The sequence below is a fragment of the Arachis ipaensis genome, chromosome B9 (assembly GCF_059453495.1).
Source record: "Arachis ipaensis isolate K30076 ecotype BB chromosome B9, ASM5945349v1, whole genome shotgun sequence".
Classification (NCBI taxonomy): Eukaryota; Viridiplantae; Streptophyta; class Magnoliopsida; order Fabales; family Fabaceae; genus Arachis; species Arachis ipaensis.
Window position 1 is genome coordinate 145,637,109 of NC_142444.1, and position 23,831 is coordinate 145,660,939.

Here is a 23,831-nt window from a genome sequence, read left to right on the forward strand (position 1 = left end):
GGCTTCTTTTAGCTAACCTTACAAAGAGAAGCGGCCGAGTTTGTCAAAAAGTGCCCACCTTGCCAGAAGCATGTCAACTTCCATGTTGCACTTCCTGAAGAGCTTGTCAGCATCATCTCACCATGACTATTTACAAAATGGGGTCTTGATCTCCTCGGACCATTCCCTCAAGCTCCAGGACAAGTAAAATACATCATAGTAGAGATTGATTATTTTACTAAGTGGATCGAGGCAGAACCATTAGCAACCATCACGGCTCAGTGAAGTCGGAAGTTTCTTTACAAGAACATTGTTACAAGGTTTGGAGCTTTCCACTCCATCATCACGAACAATTGAACTCAATTTACCGACTCGACCTTCAGAAACTTAGTGGCTGGCCTCAAGATAAAGCACCAATTCACATCGGTAGAATATCCTTAGACCAATGGACAAGTTGAAACTGCAAACAAAGTCATATTGGCCAGATTGAAGCGTCGATTACAAGACACAAAGGGAGCATGGGCAGACGAGCTTCCTCAAGTCTTATGGGCATATCGGACAACTTCTCACTCCACAACAAGGAAGTCATCTTTCCAACTTGCTTACAGAATGGAAGCCATGATTCCCATAGAGATTGCTGAAGAATCTCTAAGGGTTATATTCTACAATAAAAGGGCCAATATCCAAGCACAAAAGGAAGAGTTCGACCTCCTCCCAGAAGTTCGAGAACAAGTTCGGATCAAAGAGGAAGCACTAAAGTAAAGGATGGCTCTGAAGTACAATCAGAAGGTAATCAAAAGAAGCTTTATCATGAAGGATCTTATATTGATCCGAAATGACATCGGGATTCAGAAGTCGGGCAATGAAAAGCTAGCTGCAAACTGGAAAGGACCCTACAAGATTGTTGAAGTCTTAGGGAAATGTTAGTACAAGGTGTCCGACTTACAAGGGATGAAACTCTCGAGGTCGTGGCATGCGTGTAACTTGAAGAAGTACTACAGTTAGGTAGCGCACCTTGTTTCCTGATGTACTCGTTTTCTCGACTTCATAATTTTTTTCCCGAGAAGAGTTTTCTCTGAAGGGAGTTTTAACGAGGCACCATAACACGGGCTAAGAGTAGTCAAAATCCTATTAGCCAATTTATGTAAAGGCATTTTTCATTTATCAATGATAAATCCACTTCTTTCTTAAAAGTTTCCTATAAAAATGCATTAATTTAAGCTTGACAAACCGCGAAAATCATTACCTGAGCTAGAATGGTCTGCAAGTTGAAGTGACGAGGTACAAATTAATATAAGAAGTTATATAAACAATTTGTAAGATCAACCTCAAAATCAAGGCGGAATAAAAACGAAGTGTAAAAGCAACTTGGCAAAGTCCGATTACACAAAGTTGGAACTTACAAAGAAAATCACTATACCGACCTACTTCACCGACATCATTTAACTTAGCAAAAAAACAGTATTAAAAAGTTGTCAAAACACGATTTACAACTAAACGGCTATATAGGCTAAGATCTAACTCGACAAAAAATAATTACTGAAAACCTATAATCATGATCAAAATGAAGAAAGGTTTTTTGATAAAAAAAAAACTAAAGTTGTCTAAAAAATACAACTAAAAAAGTGCTCAAAGCTACAAGCTATTACAAAAAAAAAGTATTCATAAAAGACCCACACATTGGGCCATTCAAACTGCTAAAGACGGAATTACAAAGGATTAAGCTGCTCTTCTGTGACAGTATCTTCAGCTTAGGTAGAAAGAGTCGGGTCATACTCAGAAACCGGCACAGCTGCGATGGGGACAGTCGGAGAAGGAGGGAGCTCACCACTAACGACCTCATTCCCAGAGGGGACCTTGGGATTTTGGAAAATTTGACCAACCTCTGCACCCAAAATTTTCGGGTCGTGCAAATGAACCTCCTCATCATCCTCGGGAGCCAGGACGATCTTCTCGTCTACCACAATATTATCTTGGTTGATCAGGGAAAGGTCCGCCTCAGCAGCAATAACTTGAAACTGGGCCTTTAGATTTGAAAACATTTCATCCATTCCTTCAGCCACAGATTTCTCGAGTTCTGCATATTTGTCCCAAACGTTAGCCAGCTCATCCACTAGGTTGAGCCTCCCCCCGAAGACATGGGTGTAGCTCTCCTCCGCCTTCTTTCTCAAATCCTTTGACATAGCCAAGGCCGTCTCCACCTGTTTTGCCTTAGCCTGAGCTTTGCCCAAGTCAGACAACAATGCATCCCTCTCCTCTTTAGGCTCCTTTTTTGTCTCCTCCAATGAAACCACCTCGACCTGAGTAGCCACCAAGGAGCTGTGGGTCGCGCTAAGGAAAGTTTTCTCCAACTCCCTAGCCAAGGCTGCACACACGCCTGCTGTCCGAATTCTACCTCGGGCCAAGAGCTTAAGATGGTTTTTGAGGGACACATCATCCATACTAATGTGGCTATGAGGGAGAATATATTTTTCACTCCATACAAGCCCATCAAAGCCCCTATTGTATATGCTTTCCCACTCAGCAGTCTTTTTACCTTTTGGGATTTGGTTTGGAGGAAGAAGGATGAGGACGGGTCACAACACTATCAGTGGTGGAGATAAAGAGAATTGGCCGAAACGGAGGGACGAGTCACGAGTATAACCTTTCGCGAAGCTGACGCACCCCAGTCTGACTTCGAGGGAGAAGACCGGGTAGCAGCATCACTAGCTTCTTTTAGTTGTATGTCCCGAGCCACAATGTTCTTTCTGGTGGCCCGAAGTGTCTTCATGGCAGCCGACTTAGGAGCCATTTTTTCTGCAAATAAAACACATTAGCTGCCAACACAATTTTACAACAAGAATTTATAAGTAAAAGAAAGGATGGCTACCTAGTTCGGACTAGAGTTGACTGGGATCTCCTAAGAATTTTTTGGTGTCTAAATAGGGAGGCCAGCCCCAACACTCTTGAAATAAGCCAACTACACTCTTTTCGAGCTCATCTAAATCATCTACATTATACTTGGCTATTACTGGTCTCTCTTCCCAATACAACAAAAAAATGGTTCATTGTTCTCGTCAAGAAAGAAAGGTTGGGCATCCTCAACAGTTCGGATTGAAAAAATAATTTTTAAAATCGTGAAAAGACTCGTCAAAATAGAAAAAACTTTCCTCCCCTAGACAGCTCAGAAAGAAACCTAACCTAATTTTTTAAAACTAAAAGGTTTGGTAAGCACAAAGAGATAGAAGAACACTTTCAGGGAAGATCAGATATCCAATTCCCAACAAAGGAGTGGTATATTTTCAGAAAAGCCCATGAGTTAGGGTGTAGTTAGGTAGGAGCAACATTGCAAGTACAGAGGACTTTAATCTCAAAGTCGAAAAAAGGAAGCCTAACGTCTAGCTTAGTGAAAAAGCAATCATAGGCGTAAAAGAAAGGGCATTCCGACCTATCTAATGGGAGAAAACATACCCTCTTCTCGGGATTAGCTACCACTATCTTATAGTTCTACTCATCTTTCCGGTTTTCACACAACCTATGGCGCCTCTGGAAGATTCCGACATACTTTCTATCAATAACAAGGACAGGAGTAAGAACAGAAATATCTACCCACGTTAAGTGAGAGGGAACTTTGGTCAACATATTGTGAATTACAAAGCGAGACACTAAGGCTATACTTACAAATGCAACACACAAAGAAAAATCGTCACAACAAGTCAGAAAGTCGGACAATAATCATAGAGAAGTTGGGTCGTCGTTAACGACACCATCAATTAACAACAGTTCTCATAAAATCTCATAAACACAGCGAATCATCATCAAATTCCGAACACAGAAATGACGTCGCTTCCAACCAAGCAAAAGCGACACCATTTGGGAATAATACAACCATATCAAAGTCCCTAGCAACAAATCCCAAGCAGCGAACAGTTTTCAGCAAGTTTTCAAGAACAAACAAGAAGTGACAATACTAAAGGAAATACAAAATCTCCGTCACTAACAACATTTTAAATGATCATTCAAAATTCAAGGCAAATACAAGTACCCAGAGCAATTGTAATAGAACGAAAATGGGTAAAAACACCAACCTTAATGAAATGCAAAAGTAAATAGGCACGTCAAACAGCAAGAAACACGAACATTTATCTTCGAAAAAGCAAAACGAGATCTTTCACAGGGTTTAAGATGAAGAAATATTGACCTAGAATGCAGTATAAAGCAAAGACAAAGGAAGAAGAGTGAAGAGGTTTTTCGATGAAGGAAACGAAGCAAGGTGAGCGTTATCAGCAACGGAAAAGAAAAAAGAGGGAAGAGATTAACCTTTTATGAACAAGGGGCAAAAAAGACCTTTTGCACCCCTCTTTAAAGCCACGCACAGATTTTCAGGAAACTGCCGCGTAACGTTTGCCATATCATTAAAGTGGCAACGTTTCAAATTTTTAAAACACGTCGAGTACCCGACCTCTTGAAGGCGGCATACCCGACAATGGAGACTGGAGCCACAAATGTTTGGGTCTGACCTCATGAAAGCTAAAACTTAAATAGGGATATTGTTCATACCCTAACCTAAATGTAGTCCAGGCCCATTAACGATAAAGGCCCCTCAAGGGTGGCCTCTTCCACTCATCCAACCTCTTAAGAGGCTGAACGTGATAAGGAGGTTCAGTTCCACTTATCTAAATAAGTAACTGCCTCTTCGAATTTCTCATACTATCTCCATCTCTCCTAAAAGATAAACCCCAACAAACTTTCAAGAAGAAGGGAATGACTGTCCACCAATAAAAGTGGAACTCCTCAAAAAAGTTGGTTATCTTTCTATTATAAATATACTGACACCCTTCAAGTATATTCAAGTCCCAATCTAATAAAAATCTGCTTAAAACATTTGCTAACTTAAGTATTGGAGTCTCTTGTAGATACTACCCTACCTACTCACAACGAACTCGAACAAATTCAACTAGTATTTCAAGCATTCAACCCACAAAATTTTATAGTTGTAGCAGCATCTGTTGTAGAGAAAATTAGAAATATATCCCTGCAAAACCGACAACATGGCAACAATTCCCACATAATTGGGCGACGTCCTTCATCATTCATCAAGAAAATCTAAATTCCAAGTGAGCTACATATATTAATTTAGACACATTTGTCAAAAAAAAAAAAAAAACACAAGTGAAAATAAATGGCATAAACTAAATCTATATTTTTAACTCATGAAAATTGATACAGCAATAAAGATAAGGTTTAGTGATTCTATTAGTATATACTAAATTCCCGACTAAATTTTTATATTAAATAAAATTTTTTAATTAGATATTTACTAATCACTTTTGTGTAAAATAATATGAAATATTGTTGAAGTATTTATTTTTATATTTGATGTAAGATGAGTTATGCAATTAGGATTATAAGTTTTTTCTAAGATAACTATTGATGAGGATTAAATAAAAAATATCTAATATAAAAATTACAAAATTTTAAATTATAAATGTATAACTAAAAATTTAATAAAATTATAAAAGTTAGGAAAGTAATTAAACCTAAATACAATAAAAATTTACTGTCATACAATTTTACATTAGGATTAATCTCTACATATAAGTGATTTTCCTATACAAGTTTTACAAGTCCTCTAATTGATATTACGCTCAAACGCGCCTCTAATAAATTTTTAATTTTTGAAAGGATTTTGTTTCCTTTTTCGAATTTCTTGCTTTCTTTTTCTCCTTCTTCATTTACGTGCTTTTCTCTTTATTCTCTTTCTTCGTTATTCTCGATTTCCATTATTTTTTGACATCAAACTCTGAAATCGTTTTTGAAGTGTTTCATCTTCATCGTCATGTTTCTCCTCGTTCTTCTTTTGATTTTGCAACATTATGTATTTTTTTCTTCTTTGTTTGATTTTTTCCTCCAAAAAGAATTATGAGAATATGAAATAAGAAAATGAAGAAGAAGAAGCAGCAGAAGATGAGGAGGAGAAAGAGGAAGAGTACTGAATTATGCATAAGGTGTACTTCAACGAATTTTAGGTGTATTTTTTAAATCTTTTGGGTGTATTTCTTAAATCCTTTGGGTGAGTTTCTGTAACCGTTTGGGTGTATTTCTGTAATCCTTTGGGTGTATTTTTGTAATCTTTTTTATGTATTTCTGTAATCGTTTGGGTGTATTTCTGAAGTTCCATTATATTCAAAACGATTTCAAAGCTTGATTTCAGAAACCATGAAAATCGAAAAAAAAATGAAGCAAGAATACTAGTGCTAAACGCAGGTAAAACAACGAATGAAAAGGCGAAGAGAGAACGCACGAAGGAGATCGAACAAATTTGGCAAGAAACTCGTTTTCATGGAGGAAGAAGAAGAAGAGTCGTTCATAATGCATGGTGAGTAGCGCACTTTGGAAACAAGAAGTGGTTGAATAACGTGCGTGTATTTACTCTTGAATGTGAGAGTATAATGCACGTGTGTTTTGTTGGACTTGTGCCAACTTTTAAGACTTGTAAGCCAAAAAGACTTGTATGTGTAGTAGTCTCTTTACATTATTAGAAATAGAAAAACACCAAGAAACCTATTAGATCTAGACTAAATATCTAAATTAGTTCTCAAAAAAATTTCATATAAAAAAATTTTATTTTCTAATAAATTTTTATTTTGTAGAAGTTGTCAAGAATTATTTCTGTTAGACATATTAATTTTTTATCGTTTTAAAAATACACTAATTTATCTTATAATTATATTTTTAGAGATAATATCATATAATTAATTTTTTTAGGAACTTACTTATCTAATAATATATATATTTGATTTAAAATAACAGAGAACTAATAATTTTTAAGAGCTTTTTTTCGTTATTTTCTACGGTATCGAATTTAAGAGTAAAAAAAAATTTACCGAAATGACTAATTTGGATATTTATTCTTAGGAAAGGGGCCTTTTATGCTATGCTTGGAAAGAGATGGCCGTTTATATTTGTTTCATTTTGGTTGGAGGAATGGGCTAGCAGCCCAGACTAAAGAGGCCCAAAATACTTCAAACATTACTGCTAACAAAGACAAGTGGCATGGCATCAAAGCTGATCTCAGTTGAATACCAAAAAAAAAAAAAAAAAAAAACTGATCTCAGTCACCACCATCGCCGGAGAGAGCTCCCAGACTGTGAGATCGCGATTGCTCTCAACCGCTCACTTTGCAGGCTGATCGGCTACCGTGTTTCCCTCCCTATGAACAAGCTTGAACAGCAGGAACCTTCTCTCCTTTTCAATTGATGAACTCTTCTCAGCAAGGTATTTATCTTTTCTTCCATAGGATTTGAGTTTGTGATCATTTTTATCCCCGTGTGGACCATGGTAATTTCAGAAAACTCAGGTCTAAAAACACATAAATTAAAGTTGAAGGGGATACATTTTTTTTTCTGTACTCCATATTATAGGTTGAGTTGGCGGAAGTAAGTAGCTTTGGTGAAGTTGTTACATTTTATTACAGGATTCGCAGTTCAGGCTAAAGTAGCTTAGTGTTGAGTAGTGTTATCAGTGATTGATCTGCGGGTGTACGTTAGCGTAAGATGTGCTTCGATTGAAACTCTCTTTGAACCGCTAATTTCATTCCAATTGCAATGGCTCAGATTCCCAACCTGGACAATGCCCCCATCAATCTCATTTCAATCAGGTATACCTCTTTTAAAAGTATTATTTGATAACAATTCTAAATTTTTAATTTATATGGTTATATTTCAGGGAACAATCCCAAAAGGAGCTCATCAACATCCTCAAGAACGTAACTGTTTCTCAATTCCCACCAATTTTTTTGTCCTTTTTTGGTTTTGAGTGCAATTCGTTGTGATGGCACTCAAAAAACAAATTGACTATGTATTGTAAATTGCTTGTGGTCGTTCTTGTTTTAGATTCGAGGGAAGAAGTGTTTGGTTATCGATCCGAAGCTAGGGGACTCTCTTTCTCTCATCATACAGACATCGTTACTCAAGGTAATTAAATTTTCTGTCTTTTGCTTCTATTCAATTTTTACACTAAACATATTTATTGTATTAGATTTCAGAAAATCATTCTTGCCCATCGAAGATAGTTGGAATTTTTTTATAAGTAGTAGTTTGTTGTTTAGATGATTGGATAGTTTTATTGTATACTGAGAGGTTGTGTTGAACCGGTGAAATAGGAGCATGGAGTTGAATTGCGGCATCTTTCGGCTGACCACATTCAAACTGACTGCACCAAAGTGGTCTACCTCGTGCGATCTCAGCCTAATTTGATGCGACATATATGTTCTAATATTCACCATGACGAATCAAAAGGACTACAAAGAGAATATCATGTTTATTTTGTCCCCCGCCGCACTGTTGTTTGTGAGAAAGTGTGTTTTCCCTTAACTTGAGTATGTTGTACTAGTATACTTGTCCTACCATACAAAATAATTATATTTTCTTGTGAACAGGTTCTTGAGGAAGAGAAATTACATAACATGGTTACAATCGGGGAGTATCCCTTGTATATTGTACCAATGGATGAGGATGTACTATCATTTGAGCTTGACCTTGCTTACAAAGTATGTTGTTGGATATTACCATTTCTGCTCTTCCTGATATATCTATTGAGTTAATTTGGTATTGTTGTCCCTATGAGTTATAATTTATCATCTTTGAAATCATCTTCCATTTAATATTTGCTTTGAACAATTACTTATCCTTGTTTGCCTTCTCATCTATGGTAGGAGTGCCAAGTTGATGGTGATACAAGTTCGCTTTGGCATATCGCAAAAGCAATTCACAAACTTGAGGTTGTAGTTTTGAATACATAATGTTGTCAAATTTGTTAGCAGGGAAGTTTTGGACTCAGAACAATTATCATCAAACTGATAGGAGATAATCAAATACAAATAGAATTCCCTTTTTGATATAATATCATCAATCTGCTTGCCCTCTTTCTTAAAATTGTTTCATTGTTGTATTTTATTATTTTATTTTGCAGTTCTCTTTTGGAGTGATACCAAATCTGAGGGCAAAAGGAAAAGCATCTGTGCGTGTTGCAGACATCCTAAACCGAATGCAGGCTGAGGAACCAGTCAACTCATCTGACGTAATCATGCTCTACTCTGTTTTTTTTTCCCTTTCTTTCTTCAAGATAACTGGCAACAGTAAAACAGCCAAAAGATACCCCATAAAGAATAAAACTCATATACACAGTGAGAGTTTTCAAAGCTTATTTAAATACGCCGTACAGTCCTCTGATTGTTTGATATTTGTATATAGATGGTTATGCCAGAGATAAACACACTAATCCTTTTAGATAGAGAGGTATGTCCTGCCGTTCCATTTACTGGATACAATTGACATCTTCAAAACTTATCATTGAAATTGGGTGCACAATGAATGCAGGTGGATATGGTTACTCCTTTGTGTTCTCAATTAACATATGAAGGATTACTTGATGAGGCAAGTTAATGTAGAAGCAGCCTACATATTTATGAAAGGATACATATTGCATAGTATATTTTATTGCTTGTTATTTGATGATCGGTCTTTTCTCCTAAGAATATGAGAATATCTCCTAATCAAGTTTGGTCTTCTTAGTATATTCCTTCCCTTCATTTCTTTCTGAATTTTAATATTGTAAGTATGAATACCAAAACTTTCCAATACATGCTTTAGTTATTTGGATAAGTAGTTTTGGAGCGTTATGTAGCCTTCATGGCTTATTCTGGTGCCATGATTTTGTCTTCAGAAATATATAATTTCAGCATATGGAAAGAGTTGAAATGTGGCTTACCTTTTTTCTATCTTATTGCATTTGTATAATGCAGTTTTTGAATATCAAGAATGGTTCTATAGAGCTTGATGCGTCTATTATGGGACTTCAGCAAGAGGGGGAAAAAACTAAAGTTCCACTTAATTCAACGTAGGTTACTTTTCTGACTTCCTCTTTTAGTTTCTACCTTCTATTAATGATGCAATGTTGATGGATGTTAACTCTCTTATCTATGAGGTTTGAGATGCTTTACTTGCATCATACCTGTTATCTTTTATTTACCATTTGCTCTTTATATATCTTGAAATTTGCTTTCCTGTCCTGTGTTAGTGACAAGCTCTTCAAGGAGATACGGGATCTCAACTTTGAAGTTGTTGTCCAGGTTGATTTTATATTTATCTTGACTAATCTCTCTCTCTCTCTCTCTCTCTCTCTCTCTCTCTCACACAGGAGTGAAAAGGTTATTTAGATAGACCATCTATGGTTCCCTTGTAGTTCTAGTTTCTTAGTTGCTGTCTGCAGTATTGCAGATTTTGCGTCAAAAAGCTACATCCATGAAGCAAGACTACACTGAGATGACGACTACTGTAAGTTGATGTCCTATACTTGGATGCTGCTTTTCCAATTAATTTTGCAAAAAAAAAAAAAAAAAAAAAAAAACTGTTTCAAAACCAAATTTTTATGTGAAAGTATTTATCGAATCGACTGGAATCCTATTGCATACTTTACCTTGGAGATCAAATCCTTCAAGCTGTCACAGTTGTATGCATGCTCATTAATGCAACCTAAGAATAATAAAATAGTTAACTGCATATGTTCAAGTATTTAAACTTTGAGAAGCCTAAACAAGTTTTTTTGACTATTTATATTAAGATGGATCGCCAAAGACATTCTAATATATTGCTTTCCATAATATCCAGTCACAATCAGTTTCCGAGTTGAAGGACTTCGTGAAAAAGCTGAACTCATTGCCAGAAATCACTGTAAGAACTTGTTCATTTTGACATTGACTTCATTAACTAGATTCTTAGAGTTATCAAAACATAATATGATTGAAATTATTTTTCCAGAGACACATAAATCTCGCTCAGCATCTGACAACATTCACATCAAAGCCTTCATTTCTGGGGCAGCTTGATATGGAACATACAATTGTTGAGTCTCAGAGTTATGACATGTGAGTTGATGTTGCATGCAGACGTCCTTAAAGTATTTGGATGGCATTTTATTGTAAATTAATCTGGTCAATGTTTGGAGTTTGCTAACTGGTGATGCATTGTGCTTTAGAGATTTCTGCTTGTACATAGCTTATGTTTTTAAGATGTGAAACTTTAGTCGCTAATTTATGCAGATGCTTTGACTATATTGAAGAGTTGATCCACAAGCAGGAGCCTTTGACGACGGTCCTGCGCCTTCTAATCCTATTTTCCGTTACTAATTCTGGGTTGCCAAAGAAGCATTTTGACTACTTAAGGCAAGCTTGAATGACCATGGATCTTTTCTTCTTTTACTTTCCTTTTCTTACTCATAGAAACTAGGTTACTTGTAATATTTCTCCATTCTTGCTTGTCTGCATTATACCAAGAGATCTTATTTTGTGGTACTCATTATTGTCCCATATGTTTGTAACTTCCATTTTTAGGAGAGAACTACTACATAGCTATGGATTTGAGCACATAACGACCCTAAATAATTTAGAGAAAGCTGGGCTCTTTAAAAAGCAGGTATCATGAACTAGTTGTTTACTTGCAAGCTCAAACGGATCTCTGGGATTTTTTTTTTTTATTATATTTGTGGACATATTTTTAACTAATGCTCATTTTGCATTTGATCCTCTTAGGAGTCAAGGAGCAACTGGCTTACCATAAAACGTGCTCTGCAGCTTGTGGTTGAAGACACTGATACAGCCAAGTAATTTTCTTCTAGATAATGTGATGCTTGGACACCTTTATTGTGTTTTTCCAATTTTGATTAGGAGGTTGATGCATGTTAGTGTAAAAGTGCTAGAAGCATTTTGACTCTTGCAACAATTGTCCCAGAAGTAATTGTCTTGCAAGTTGTTTTGACTTTACAATAACTACCCCTCAAGTCATGCATATAATGAGATGTGGTTTTGATTGGCAATGCAAAACATTTGACACCAATAGTATTTCAAAATTAATCTCTTTTGTTTGAGTTATACAGCCACAGATTAGAAAGTTATGGATTCTTCTTTAGAAATGTGTTAAATGAGTATGTATACAACACAACTAAAATAATTTCTTTTCGCGGTGGGATTTGGGGTAGGGCGGTTGTTAGACATTATGAACTGGTAATAGATACAGAAATAAGCATCTCACTATCACCTCATTAAAGGTTAATTGTTGCAACATTGATGTTCCCAGTAGTACGCGCTCTTTTTTTAATTAATTTATTTATTTATTTATTTATTACTACTTATTTTTAATTGCTCATCTTTTGTGGCTGCACCACAAGTATTCCTCTGTTATATTCACTTCTCAGTAGCAATTACTGATGGTGTTAATGTTTCAATTTGTCTTAGTGTATATAGTACATGGTATTTCTTGCAAAATCTTTCATGGGATTCATTTACATCATCATTACTTTATTAATAAAATGCTGTTTTGCAATTATCTACTTGTTGCACTCTTGTATCCCTACTAATTTTTAAGTGATTTCCCTCCCATTACAGCCCCAATGATATCTCTTATGTCTTCTCTGGATATGCACCACTTAGCATTCGTCTGATCCAGCATGCCATTCGATCTGGATGGTAAGTTTGAAACTTCAATACTAAAGGCCTTCTTCATAGCTACTATTGAGCATGGAAATTAATTATTTATCTAACATGATCATATATAAAATTTAAAGACAAAAGTTTATAGAGCTGTAAGTTTCATTTATAAGCAAGGTTCCAATGATGTTATTGTTATTATTAGTACATACTACTTTATAGTTGTGCTCTCTGTTGAGGATGAATTCCAATATTGTTCAGTTTCTTAACTCATTTTAAATTGGAAGACTATATTGTATTATTATAAACAGCGATTTCCATGCTAATCAAATTATCTTAGCCTTTAGTTCCAGTTTTTCATTTAAACACAATACATTTATTCAAAAAGATAATTTGATTGTGAGCTTAGTTTTCAAGCAACTCATGCAATATAAAATGTGATAATTGGTCTCTCAGGCGTCCTGTAGAAGAAATTTTGAAACTGCTACCTGGACCTCATCTGGAAACAAAGAGGGTTAGTACTTATTAAGTTGTCTAAATCATAATATCGGTGCATGCTATAATTGGCCAGCTGAAAATCTTATAACTGTTCCAGCAATATTTCAAGTTCTTATACTGTTCATATTAGTCACATCACTTATATATTCCACTTACCTTAACCTCTCTTTCTATTTATACTTAAGTTTGGCTTGCTTGGTTGCTTTTTTACAGGGTGCATTCTCAAATAGCCCATCATTTGACTCTTTATCAGGGGTTTCAACCGGCATAGCTAAGTATGGGTTTACATCAATCTCCATAAATGCAATGTTTATGCATTGATTTGACACTGCTAAAACATTTAGCAATAATAATATAACTAATAAGGTTCAGATGGATCCTATCTTTTATTCATCCACAATTTATTATTTGTTAAGGGTATCACTTAGCAGCAGAGGTGAGCTTTGCTACCTGGAAAAATAAACCCTAAATGCAAGAAAGAATTCAATCGCTTTTCTGCCATTTCCTTTGTTTTTAGTTTACTGAAAGAGATAGCAGTTGGAACTTGGTGGTCCCCATTTGAAATAGGAGTTTCAGAAATCGCAAAAGATTTTAGTCTTAAAGGAAGACGTTTTATAACTTCTTTTATAACGTTTTTTTTTTCCCTTCTGACCCGTTACATATTTCAGAGTACCTGATGGGAGGCGTGCCCTGGTGCTTGTTGTCTTTGTTGGAGGCGTTACCTTTGCAGAGATTTCTGCTCTTCGGTTTCTCTGTTCTCAGGTGTGGCAATCGTTTCCTTTTTCAAATTGCTTTTAACATGCTAACCAATACATTCTTCCTACTATTTAAATCCTGGTTTTGTAAACTTAGCTATTGATCCATAATGTAGCAGGTGAATGGACGTATTTGCTTAGTAAATTTGTGGCTTATCATGTCTTATCTTTTTGATGATGTGTACTAAAGGCATTATCTTTCTAGAATGGTATATAGTGTGTCACATTAGGTGTGAATCTCTTCTTGTCATGAAATCACTTGTTTCAAAAGGTTAAACTATTAGGTAGAGATACATAAATTGTCGCATCCAACACTTTTATTTGGTTCCTAAATCAAATTTACAATGTTGATTTTGCAGGAAGGCATGGCATATGATTTAATCATTGCAACCACAAAAATAGTCAATGGACAAACTTTGGTTGAGACATTTATGGAGAAGCTAGGTTGATCAATCATTGCAGTTCATTTTTTTTTTCATTTTTTTTACTTTTATTTTTTATAAACTAAATTGTCTTTCCCGGCTTAGGGAGGTGAGTTTATGTTTGATGATGCCAAATGAAAGCTATATGCAGCCTAATCGAGTTCTTCTAGAGTGATGCTTAACCGATGTTTATTAATGTTGTAAAATAAGTGAGGCCTGGAATATGAGAGTTGTTTTTATTTAGTTCTACTATCGTATATTTGCTTTCTTTTATCTGGTTCTTTAATAGAATCTTGGTGTCTCTTCCATGGCTTAAGATTTCTAGAGATAGTAAAGTGTGATGAATTGTTAATTGAACTACATTTGACAAGGAACCTTAATTTGTATTAAAAAAAGTTTAAAAAAGAGACCCAACCATTAGCAATGATTACAAGATTTTAATCCGAAGTTCGTTATTGAATTGGAGTGCACACTTGGTGGCTAGCTTTACTTGCATTTACACTTTCTGCTTTCTAGGATGTTATCATTTAACATTTCCAAAACATTCCCTTCGTGATGTTTAATCATTTTCATTCCATGACTTGCCACGCTATTGTGGCACCTACAACGTGTAAGTGTTCTGGTATATCTTTATAGTAAACATCTTAGTTTAAACATTCGTAATGATATATTTTGTACTCGCTTGTCAAAATATGTCTAAAGAACCAAAAAATACAGAAAATAAAAAACTGGTATTTCAAAATAACTATTTATTCCGAATATTTAGATTCACTCATGTAATTTTAGTTATTATCAAATTTATTTATTACTTTTCTTATATGTTTCTAGTTGGTCATTTTTAAACAAATAGTCAAATACAGTAATTTGCAAATATTCAAGAATCATCATTTATATAATAGATATAAACGTGATTTTGAATTTAGAAATCTTGTACAATCGTCACATAACATCTTTTATAGCTAATTTTACAAAGTACAACCACAACATACAAAGTTCCTGCATATTTTGCATGCTCAGCTCTATCAGCAATGCAACAGAAATCAAAGTGAAGGAAAAACAATGGAGAATAATATACCATTATACCAGGTGGACATGGCTTACAATACAATATCATCTAAACATCTGAGCTAAATAATGAAGTTACATTGTCATTAGGCTAAGAACTTTGCACATTCTGATCCCCTTCAATCCGCTGTAAGACTTCTAATATGCTTCCTGCTTTTCTCTTGGCTCTATCTGTGCCATTTTCGGATAATTCGTGTAACACTTCTTCTGCGCCAAGTTCCTTTGCTAGTTTCAATTGCATTAGATCTCCCGTGCAAAGCGACCACAATACGGCCGCGGCATTCTCCCTGTTGCGTGGAGACCCCGTTCGTATAACCTCCACTAGAATAGGGATTGGCTCAGCCTGACCGATTGCTATCCTTCCTTCATGGTGGCTTGCAAGGATTGCCATTATAGCTAGTGCTTCGTCCACCATACCACCGCCGGCATCCTTCAAAAATCGCATTAATGGGGCTACTATACCGGCTTTGATGGCTCTTGCTTTGTTTCCTTGATAGATGGAAAGATTAAAGATCGCAGTAGCAGCATCCTTCTTACCTCTCGGAGTACCTTCGCAAAGTAACTTTATAAGAACTGGGATAGCTCCAGCTGCTCCTATTGCAACCTTGTTCTCATCTAGAACGGATAAGCTAAAGAGTGTTGCAGCCGCGTTTTCTCTAGCCTCCATGCTGCCACTTTTCAGTACATCTACGATATCCGGTATAGCTCCTGCATTTACTATAGTTCCTTTGTTGCTCTCATTGATTGAAAGATTAAGAAGTGCTGTAACAGCATGCTCCTGCGTTCGAGGATCCGAAGAAGACAACAATTCCACAAGAAGTGGTATTGCTCCTGCCTCGGCAATACACACTCGGTTATCTGCATTCCTTTTAGCCAGCAACCGGAGTTCACCAGCAGCTGCTCTCTGCTGCTCCATATCACCGTTTGCTAGTTTATCCAATAACGTGTTAATAGCAGTTCTGTCACAATCCGAATGATTGCTTCCGGATTTCTTTGCTCTACAGCTCCCCTGCTTCTTCGGTAGCTCAACACCATTGCTTTCGCACCATAAAGCGATCAAACTCTTCAAAACATAGTTAGGGGTAAGGGCAGTATGCAAAAGTGTCTGCTGCGTCTTGGGGCAGGTTTTGTGACCAGCATCAAGCCATTTCTGAATGCATGATCTTTCATATGTCTACAAAAGAAAGGGAAAATTTCATGAATAACCGTAAGTGGTACCTTTAGCAGAGCATCACAGCCGCTATATACTATAAACAATCGCTATACCTGACCAGTAGAGACAATTACAGGATCTTTCATCAGTTCAAGAGATATAGGACATCGAAAATCATCTGGGATTACTGGAGACCTGTGCTTAATTGGCACTTTTTCATCATCATTGTTATCAACCTCGGGATTTTCGGTTAATACGCAGTCCTTCAGTTTCCTAAGAAGGGATGTTATTGTCTCAAAATATTCTCCTGGTTCCCCACCACTTGTGATAACCAATTCGTGTAACTCACCAGACTCTTTCTTCAGATCATTTATAGTCCTCAAATGCAACTTGTCGGAAAGTCTTTTGAAGACAGCAGGATCAGGGTCTTTTTCTTTCTGTGCTACTTCCATATCCAAATCTAGTTGTAAATCAGCAAATTCTGTAGGATTTTTGGCTCTTTTGAATTGAGCATGCACCAGTTCAATCTGAAAAAAAGAATAAAACAACCATAAAAAACATAGGACATAACTAATTACCAACCGATGCTGCCCCTTGTCTTTTCCAAGAATGTCATTCCCAAACGTTTAAACCACAGGAATTGGTAAAAATGAGAGGGAGGAAAAAGTCTGAATTGCCAGAGATGTATGGTATTGTTGATTACCTGTTCCTGAACTTCCTCCGATATCTCAAGTTTGTCGTAGGAAATTCCACACAATGCCTCTTCAATTTTTTCAGTTATTTGTTGGAACTTAGCTATTGTATCATTCCTCTGCAAAGCCTGTGAATTTAAGCATTAGTCGGATAACAATTTAACATAACAGGTTGGATCAACTAATATGTTCAGAAAAGCAAAACCAAACCATACGAAAGCATAGGGCATCTTCACAAGTTATCCATCTTTACTCTAACATCAGTGGAATAAAACATTCACAATGAAATCCAAAACAGTGAGTTAGTGCAATATAAACATCTCAAAAAGTAGGAAGCTTCCACAACTGAATGGCAATAATTCGACCGCAAAATCGAACTCAAGGGGGGAAGGAATGCTCAAATTCTTATAAATGACATGTAGTCAATTTTTCTAGCAGACCTACATAAACAAAACATTGGCATCTCACAATCTCACATCAATGAAAACATCACTAAGAGAATTTTCTCCCACATCAAGAAAACGAAATGACCTACTAATCTGAGGTAACTCATGAGTCATAATCCTATTGCCAAAACACCAACACCACATAAATTCAACTTTCCTATATAGGGAGATCTTCACAAGAAGCTGAATCCACACATAACATACATAGATACATACATAAGTACATAACCTACCTGATAAAGTTTACTCCCATGGTTCACAGAGTTAAGAAGGGTCTTAGCTGAATCCAATGCAACGTTGAGACACTCAAAAGCTGCAACTTGTTCATCACTGAGGAGGGACTCATCATCACTGTCCTTCAATTCTTCAAAGAGAGGGCTCAAAAGCTTCACCCTCCTAACCAGATTCCCATAAATCCTCTTGCAAACGTTGTTGCACTCTGGAAGCCCTGAAATCTCCTTTATGGACTCAGCCAAACGCGCCACAACCATCATGGCCTTGGAGTTCTTCTCACTCCCACCACCCATTTTTTTATGGCACCGTTGGAAGAAGAGAAAATGTCAAAGCCACAAACTTTGACCACAGAACCGAAGGGTGCTTCAAGATTGGAGGTAATTGAGGATACCCAGATGAAGGAACTGTGGAAATCAATCATCAAGGGTATAGAGAGTTGAAAGCTGAATTCACCATGGATGATGTGAATTATTGATTCAAAGAAGAAGAAGCTTTGTTGTGTTGAAAGTTGAAACTTTGATAAAGGTAGCAATTTTTGGAGGAAAGAGAGAAGAGAATTTCGTAATTGAATTGGAAAAGTGAGAAGATTTAGATGGAATTGGAAAAATGGGTGTTAGTCTGCGACTATTGAAAGTATAATTCTATAATCTATTTAACAGAAAACGGGGAAAAAAGAAAAATGGATAAAATTGGATTGAAAATTATTTGAACAAAGTCGTGGCCTTTGTGTCTTTATTGCTCTTTGGAAAAAGTCGTTGGTGCGACGAGTCAAGAAGATCATAGATAATTAGGTGGTGAAAACTCAGTGAAGTCGACTTCACGTTAAGTTGATATCTAAGAGTTGTTGACTGAAAATTTAGTCAAATGAGTCAAATCATCTAACAACTTTTAAGTATCAACTTCACGTGAAGTCGACTTCACCTGAGCTTCCACCTAATTAGATACTATGGCTGTTTAAATTTTAATCCGATTCAAATAGACTATTCACTCCCATTTAAATCGAAAATTCATTAAAATTGTACTAATTTAAATTTAATTAAATTTTATTTTTTGACAAATTATATGAACTGAATTAAATTTTAAATTTATTTTTTAAAATCAATTCAATTTAATTTAAATTACATAATATATTATAATATTATTATTTTATTATCATATTTATATTTTTATTTATAATATATTTAATTTATTATATATTTTTATATTATTTATATATTATTATTATTTAGTAAATATTTATTTTAAAAATGAGATTTATTTATTTATTTTAATTAATTTATAATTTTTTATTAGTATATTATTGTTAGTTTTAAAAATATTGTTGAGATTATGTAAATTTAATTTTTTTTTAATTTATAAAACTATAATTCAATCAAATCCAAACCATTTGAAATTGGATCGGATTCTCTAAACAAAATTATTCAATCCAAATTGCATCACAAATAAAATTAATATTTAAATTGGATGAATTTTTAACTCAAAAATAATCCAAAGTGCACTACCAAACACTCCTAATAAAGATAACCAAGGTAATAATTCTAATATGTTACATAATTTATTTTTGAGTAAAGTATTGTTTTTGTTCTCAACATTTGGGGTAAGTTTTAAGTTGTCCCTAACGTTTGAACCGTTCTGTCTAAGTCTCTAACGTTTCAAAATTGACTCAATGTTGTCCTGCCGTTAGGAATCTATTAAAGGAATTGACGGCGGGACAAAATTGAGACGATTTTAAAACGCTAGGAACTTAAATAGGACGAAAATGTTGGAGACAAAAACGATACATAGAAATAAATTTCAATTTTATCCTTCATTAATATCAATCTTTTACGGTATATAGTTATTCAATTATTTTTTAATCACATCTAAGTAAGTTACACTTAATCACATTAATTTTATTCTAAATAAATTTATTTTTTTATAATTTTACTATTAAAAATTTTTACTCATCATAAAATATTTGTAGAATGACTAGCAATTATTTTTAAATCACATCTAAATAAGTTATACTTAATCACATTAATTTTATTCTAAATAAATTTATTTTTTTATAATTTTACTATTAAAAATTTTTACTCATCATAAAATATTTGTAGAATAACTAGTACATAAACTTGTGGGGAAAAAATGATACATATACAATAAAGTAATGTGATTCTAATCATTTTACAAATATTTCATGATGAGTAAAAGTCTTTAAGAGTAAAACTATCAAAAAAAAATTATTTAGAATCAAAGTAATGTGATTAAGTGTAATTCACTTAAATGTGATTAAAAAATAATTGAATAACTATGTACCGTAAAAGATTGATATTAGTGAAGGATAAAATTAAAATTTATTTCTATGTATCGTTTTTGTTCCCAACGTTTTTGTCTTATTTAAGTCACTAACGTTTCAAATCGTCTCAATTTTGTCATGCGCTAATTCCGTTAACAAATTTCTAAGATAACATTGAGTCAATTTTAAAATGTTAGGGATTTAGATAGGACGATTCAAATGTTAGGGACAACTTATTGATCAAACGTTACAGGATTGCTCTGGTTTTATTGATCCTTTGGTATTAAAAATCCGAGATATTATGTCTTGGAAATAGCGTGCTGATCTCTGGTTGATCTTGAGAGATGCAAACACAGTAGCAGACATCATGACAAAGACTGTAATGAGGACCTTTTCTTCTCAAGTGGAGCTTCTGTTGCTAGGAGTTTGAGAGTAGTATTCAGTGGGACTACCTTTCTTAAGCAGTTTCTTATTTATTTTTATTTCTTTCTTTGTTTTTGTTTGTTTTCTTTTAAATAAAAAAAAAAAGTTAGAGGCAACTTTAAAACCTACCCTAAATATTGAGAACAAAAGCCATACTTTACTCTTTATTTTTTTTACTTTTTATAGCTGATAAATCTTTTTAATTTGAATAATAGAAAATCGATATGCCTTATGTAAAAGGTCGTCAGAATAAAGGGGATTTTGGGCTTGTTTGGGTGAACTTTCTAAAAAAGATATTTTTTCGAATTATCTTTTTTTAAAAGATTTTATAGAGAAGTAAAATTAATTTTATGTTTGGATATCTCATGTAAAAAGGTCTTTTTATCAATCAATTATGTTTGGGTATAACAATATAAAAGTACTTTTTTGTTTATTTATTACATGAAAAATATTTTTTTTAAGGAAAAAAGATCTTTTAAAAAAAGATGTAAATTACAACTTCTCAAAAAAGATCTTTTTTTGATTTTACTAGTGCTTTTACTTTTACTACTAGAAATTTGCCAAACACGTTAAAAAATAAAAAAAGATCTTTTTTCATTAAAAAAAGATCTTTTTTTATACATAACCAAAATAAGAAGATAAATTTATAATTATATATATTATTAGAAAGAATTTTTCTAGGAAACTAATTAGAATAGTCACCAATTCAAACCAATTAATTAAAAAACAGGTCTGTTATATAAAAAAAATCTATTATCCTAATTTTTTAAATTTTAAAATTAAAAATAAAAATAAATTAAAATTAACTTAATTGACATATATTATAATTAGCTCGCTAAATTTTTTCTTTTAAAATCTCCCCACATGCTAACAATTTAGACATTAAATTCTTCATCTTTGATATTTGGAACTTCTAAGGTGAGTTGTCAATTCTAATCAAGAAGTGATATCATGTTAATTGTTCAATTGAAAAATAAGGGCAATTTACCTAAATAAATAAATTGGGTGAAAGCTTTATTTAAATACATAAAACAGAAATTTTTTACGTATATGTGCATTTTTACACTTCTATGTAAACCGTGAAAAGCTACCACGATTTCTGATTTTAACATAAACCGTGACAAACTACCACGGATTATGGTGTTTGTGGTTTGTGTGTAAACCGTGGCAAGCTCCAACGGTTTATGAAGAGAGAAAACTAAGTATAAACGTGGCAGGCTCCCACGGTTTACGAAGGAGAAATTTTTATCATAAACCATTTATTTTTAGATGTTTGATTGCATCAATGTGGTATCATTTAGACTGCGCATGATAATTGCATCAATGTGGTATCATAAATTTAGGAAATAAATTAAACTAGTTTTATTTTATATATGAGTGTCCATTTAGATGATTATGCTATTTTAATTTACATTACATTTAAATAGTAGAAAAAATATAATCTAAATCTATAATTTTTGCCTGTAGTCCAAATTGAACCAATTTTTAATAATAAAATTATATAACTTTGATAAAAAAAATTGTAAAAAAAATAAATTTTATCATATTACCACTTTAACTACTCATACATTTATATCACCACTTTAATTACTCATACATACATATATAAGTAATGACATTATAATATATATAAAGTATAATAAAGATTTTTAGTCAATCATTTTTCTATTAACTATTATGTTCTTTTATTTTCCTTTATTTGCTGTCAACAAAATAATATAAAATAAACTGTAAGAATTTTTTTTAATAATTTTTAATTTTTAAAATTTCATTGATTTAAAAGTTCTTTTTAAAAAATGCTTAAATTTTTTAACATAATTCTTAATTCTTATTTATATTTATTTTAAAAAGTTCATTATTGAATTCATTGCTTATGAAAGAAAAATTTTACTCTCTTCTTTAAGGGTTTTTTATTTAAATAAATTAAATATATTCAATAATTACTAAAATAAATAATTTAAAAAATTATTACAAAAATATGTTAGTCTTTCATATATCGTTTAAACGAGATAATTTTGCACGTATCTTGTTTACAGTATAAACGGAATATATGTATTTATAAATATAAAAATATATTTTCTAAAAATAATAAAAATATTATTAATTTAAATTGGACCAAATTTTTAAAAATAAAACATTTCAAATAATAAAAAAGATGGACGGTTTTATATAATAGAAAAGATGGACGTTTTAAAAATGGAACACTATTAACACAATTAAAATACGATTATTAAAATACCATTATTAATAAATACGGTGTGCTAACTCATACAAATTAAAATATGGGAAGCATGAAGTGAAGTTAATGCACGATAAATAAAACACAAAAAAAATGAGAAGAGAATTGGCAAACGGTTATCTCCTATTTTTTCTTTGTTTTATTTATCCCCATCAACCTCTCTTAACAATTGGCGAGCGGTTATTTCTTATTCTTCCTCTGTTTTATTTATCTCCTTAACACAATTAAAACTGATGGGTGTGCGAGAACGCCGCTGAATTCTGTCACAATTATCATGCGCAGGCTAAATGATACCACATTGATGCAATCAAACATCTAAAAATAAATGGTTTATGATAAAAATTCCTCTTTCATAAACCGTGGGAGCTTGCCACGGTTTATGCTTAGCTTTCTCTATTCGTAAACCGTTGGAGCTTGCCACGGTTTACACACAAACCACAAATACTATCATCCGTGGTAGCTTGCCACGGTTTATGTTAAAATCAGAAACCGTGGTAGCTTCCAACCGTTTACATAGAAGTATGAAAATGCACATGTACGTAAGGAATTTCTGTTTTGTGTATTTGAGTAAAGCTTTCACCCAATTTATTTATTTGGGTAAATTGTCCGAAAAATAATATTAATACTTGTTTTAAGTAGAAAATAATTTCTGAAACATAAATTACTTTTAATAATAATAATAATAATAATAATAATAATAATAATAATAATGAAATTTCGCAGCAAATATCATGTAAAGCAAATATCATGTAAACGCCGACATGGCATGAAGCAATCAACTATGTGTAGTTCGGCCATTCACTTCCTCATTCCACAACCAATCTTGATTTTTTTTTTTTAATTTAGAAAATAATAGAAAAATAAGAAAAAAATCAAAAAACAAAAAAACAAAAAGCTAATTCAGAAAATTGTCAATTTTCGTTTGACATTTTCCTCATTCATAGGTCATTTGCTTAGTCACCCTATAATCCAACCCAGCTTGGTTGCGTAAAAGAAATGCAAGGAACAAGGGTAGGTGGCACCATCTATAATTTATTAGAAATTAATATATTTTCTACAGATATTAGAGTTTCATTTATATCTTTAATTTTTCTATCAAATCACCAATATTGCAAAAAGCATGTCAAGCAACGGTAGCCTTTCTATAAATAATCATAAATATATAGATTTATACATAATAGTTTCAT

The 23,831-nt window shown here is 33.5% G+C and overlaps 2 protein-coding genes and 1 pseudogene across 3 annotated transcripts; 1 reads left to right on the forward strand and 2 right to left on the reverse strand.

The window, feature by feature from the left end:
• Positions 1-1,730: 1,730 nt before the first annotated feature.
• On the reverse strand, positions 1,731-2,770 carry LOC148546679 (uncharacterized; annotated as a pseudogene).
• A 4,231-nt stretch (positions 2,771-7,001) lies between these two features.
• On the forward strand, positions 7,002-14,425 carry LOC107618122 (vacuolar protein-sorting-associated protein 33 homolog). 2 transcript variants are annotated; one of them, XM_088497923.1, is made up of 23 exons: positions 7,002-7,236; positions 7,383-7,618; positions 7,687-7,726; positions 7,854-7,934; positions 8,123-8,317; positions 8,399-8,509; positions 8,675-8,740; positions 8,932-9,039; positions 9,213-9,257; positions 9,339-9,395; positions 9,764-9,858; positions 10,039-10,090; positions 10,239-10,295; positions 10,629-10,691; positions 10,779-10,885; positions 11,060-11,182; positions 11,351-11,432; positions 11,549-11,619; positions 12,401-12,481; positions 12,899-12,956; positions 13,154-13,215; positions 13,609-13,702; positions 14,055-14,425. In XM_088497923.1, the coding sequence occupies exons 2-23, from the start codon at positions 7,566-7,568 to the stop codon at positions 14,142-14,144; spliced, it is 1,791 nt and encodes a 596-aa protein (XP_088354049.1). In that variant the 5' UTR covers positions 7,002-7,236; positions 7,383-7,565; the 3' UTR covers positions 14,145-14,425. The 2 variants fall into 2 exon arrangements, with proteins under 2 accessions (XP_088354049.1, XP_016175557.1); XM_016320071.3 differs by having other exon boundaries at positions 7,011-7,236; positions 7,436-7,618.
• Positions 14,426-15,045: 620 nt separating this feature from the next.
• Positions 15,046-18,496, reverse strand: PUB14 (plant U-box 14). Its single transcript, XM_016320399.3, has 4 exons — positions 17,707-18,496; positions 17,039-17,155; positions 16,449-16,862; positions 15,046-16,356 (listed from the first exon to the last, which is right to left on the reverse strand). Exons 1-4 carry the CDS (start codon positions 17,998-18,000, stop codon positions 15,274-15,276), a joined length of 1,908 nt encoding a protein of 635 aa, XP_016175885.1. The 5' UTR covers positions 18,001-18,496; the 3' UTR covers positions 15,046-15,273.
• Positions 18,497-23,831: the final 5,335 nt, after the last annotated feature.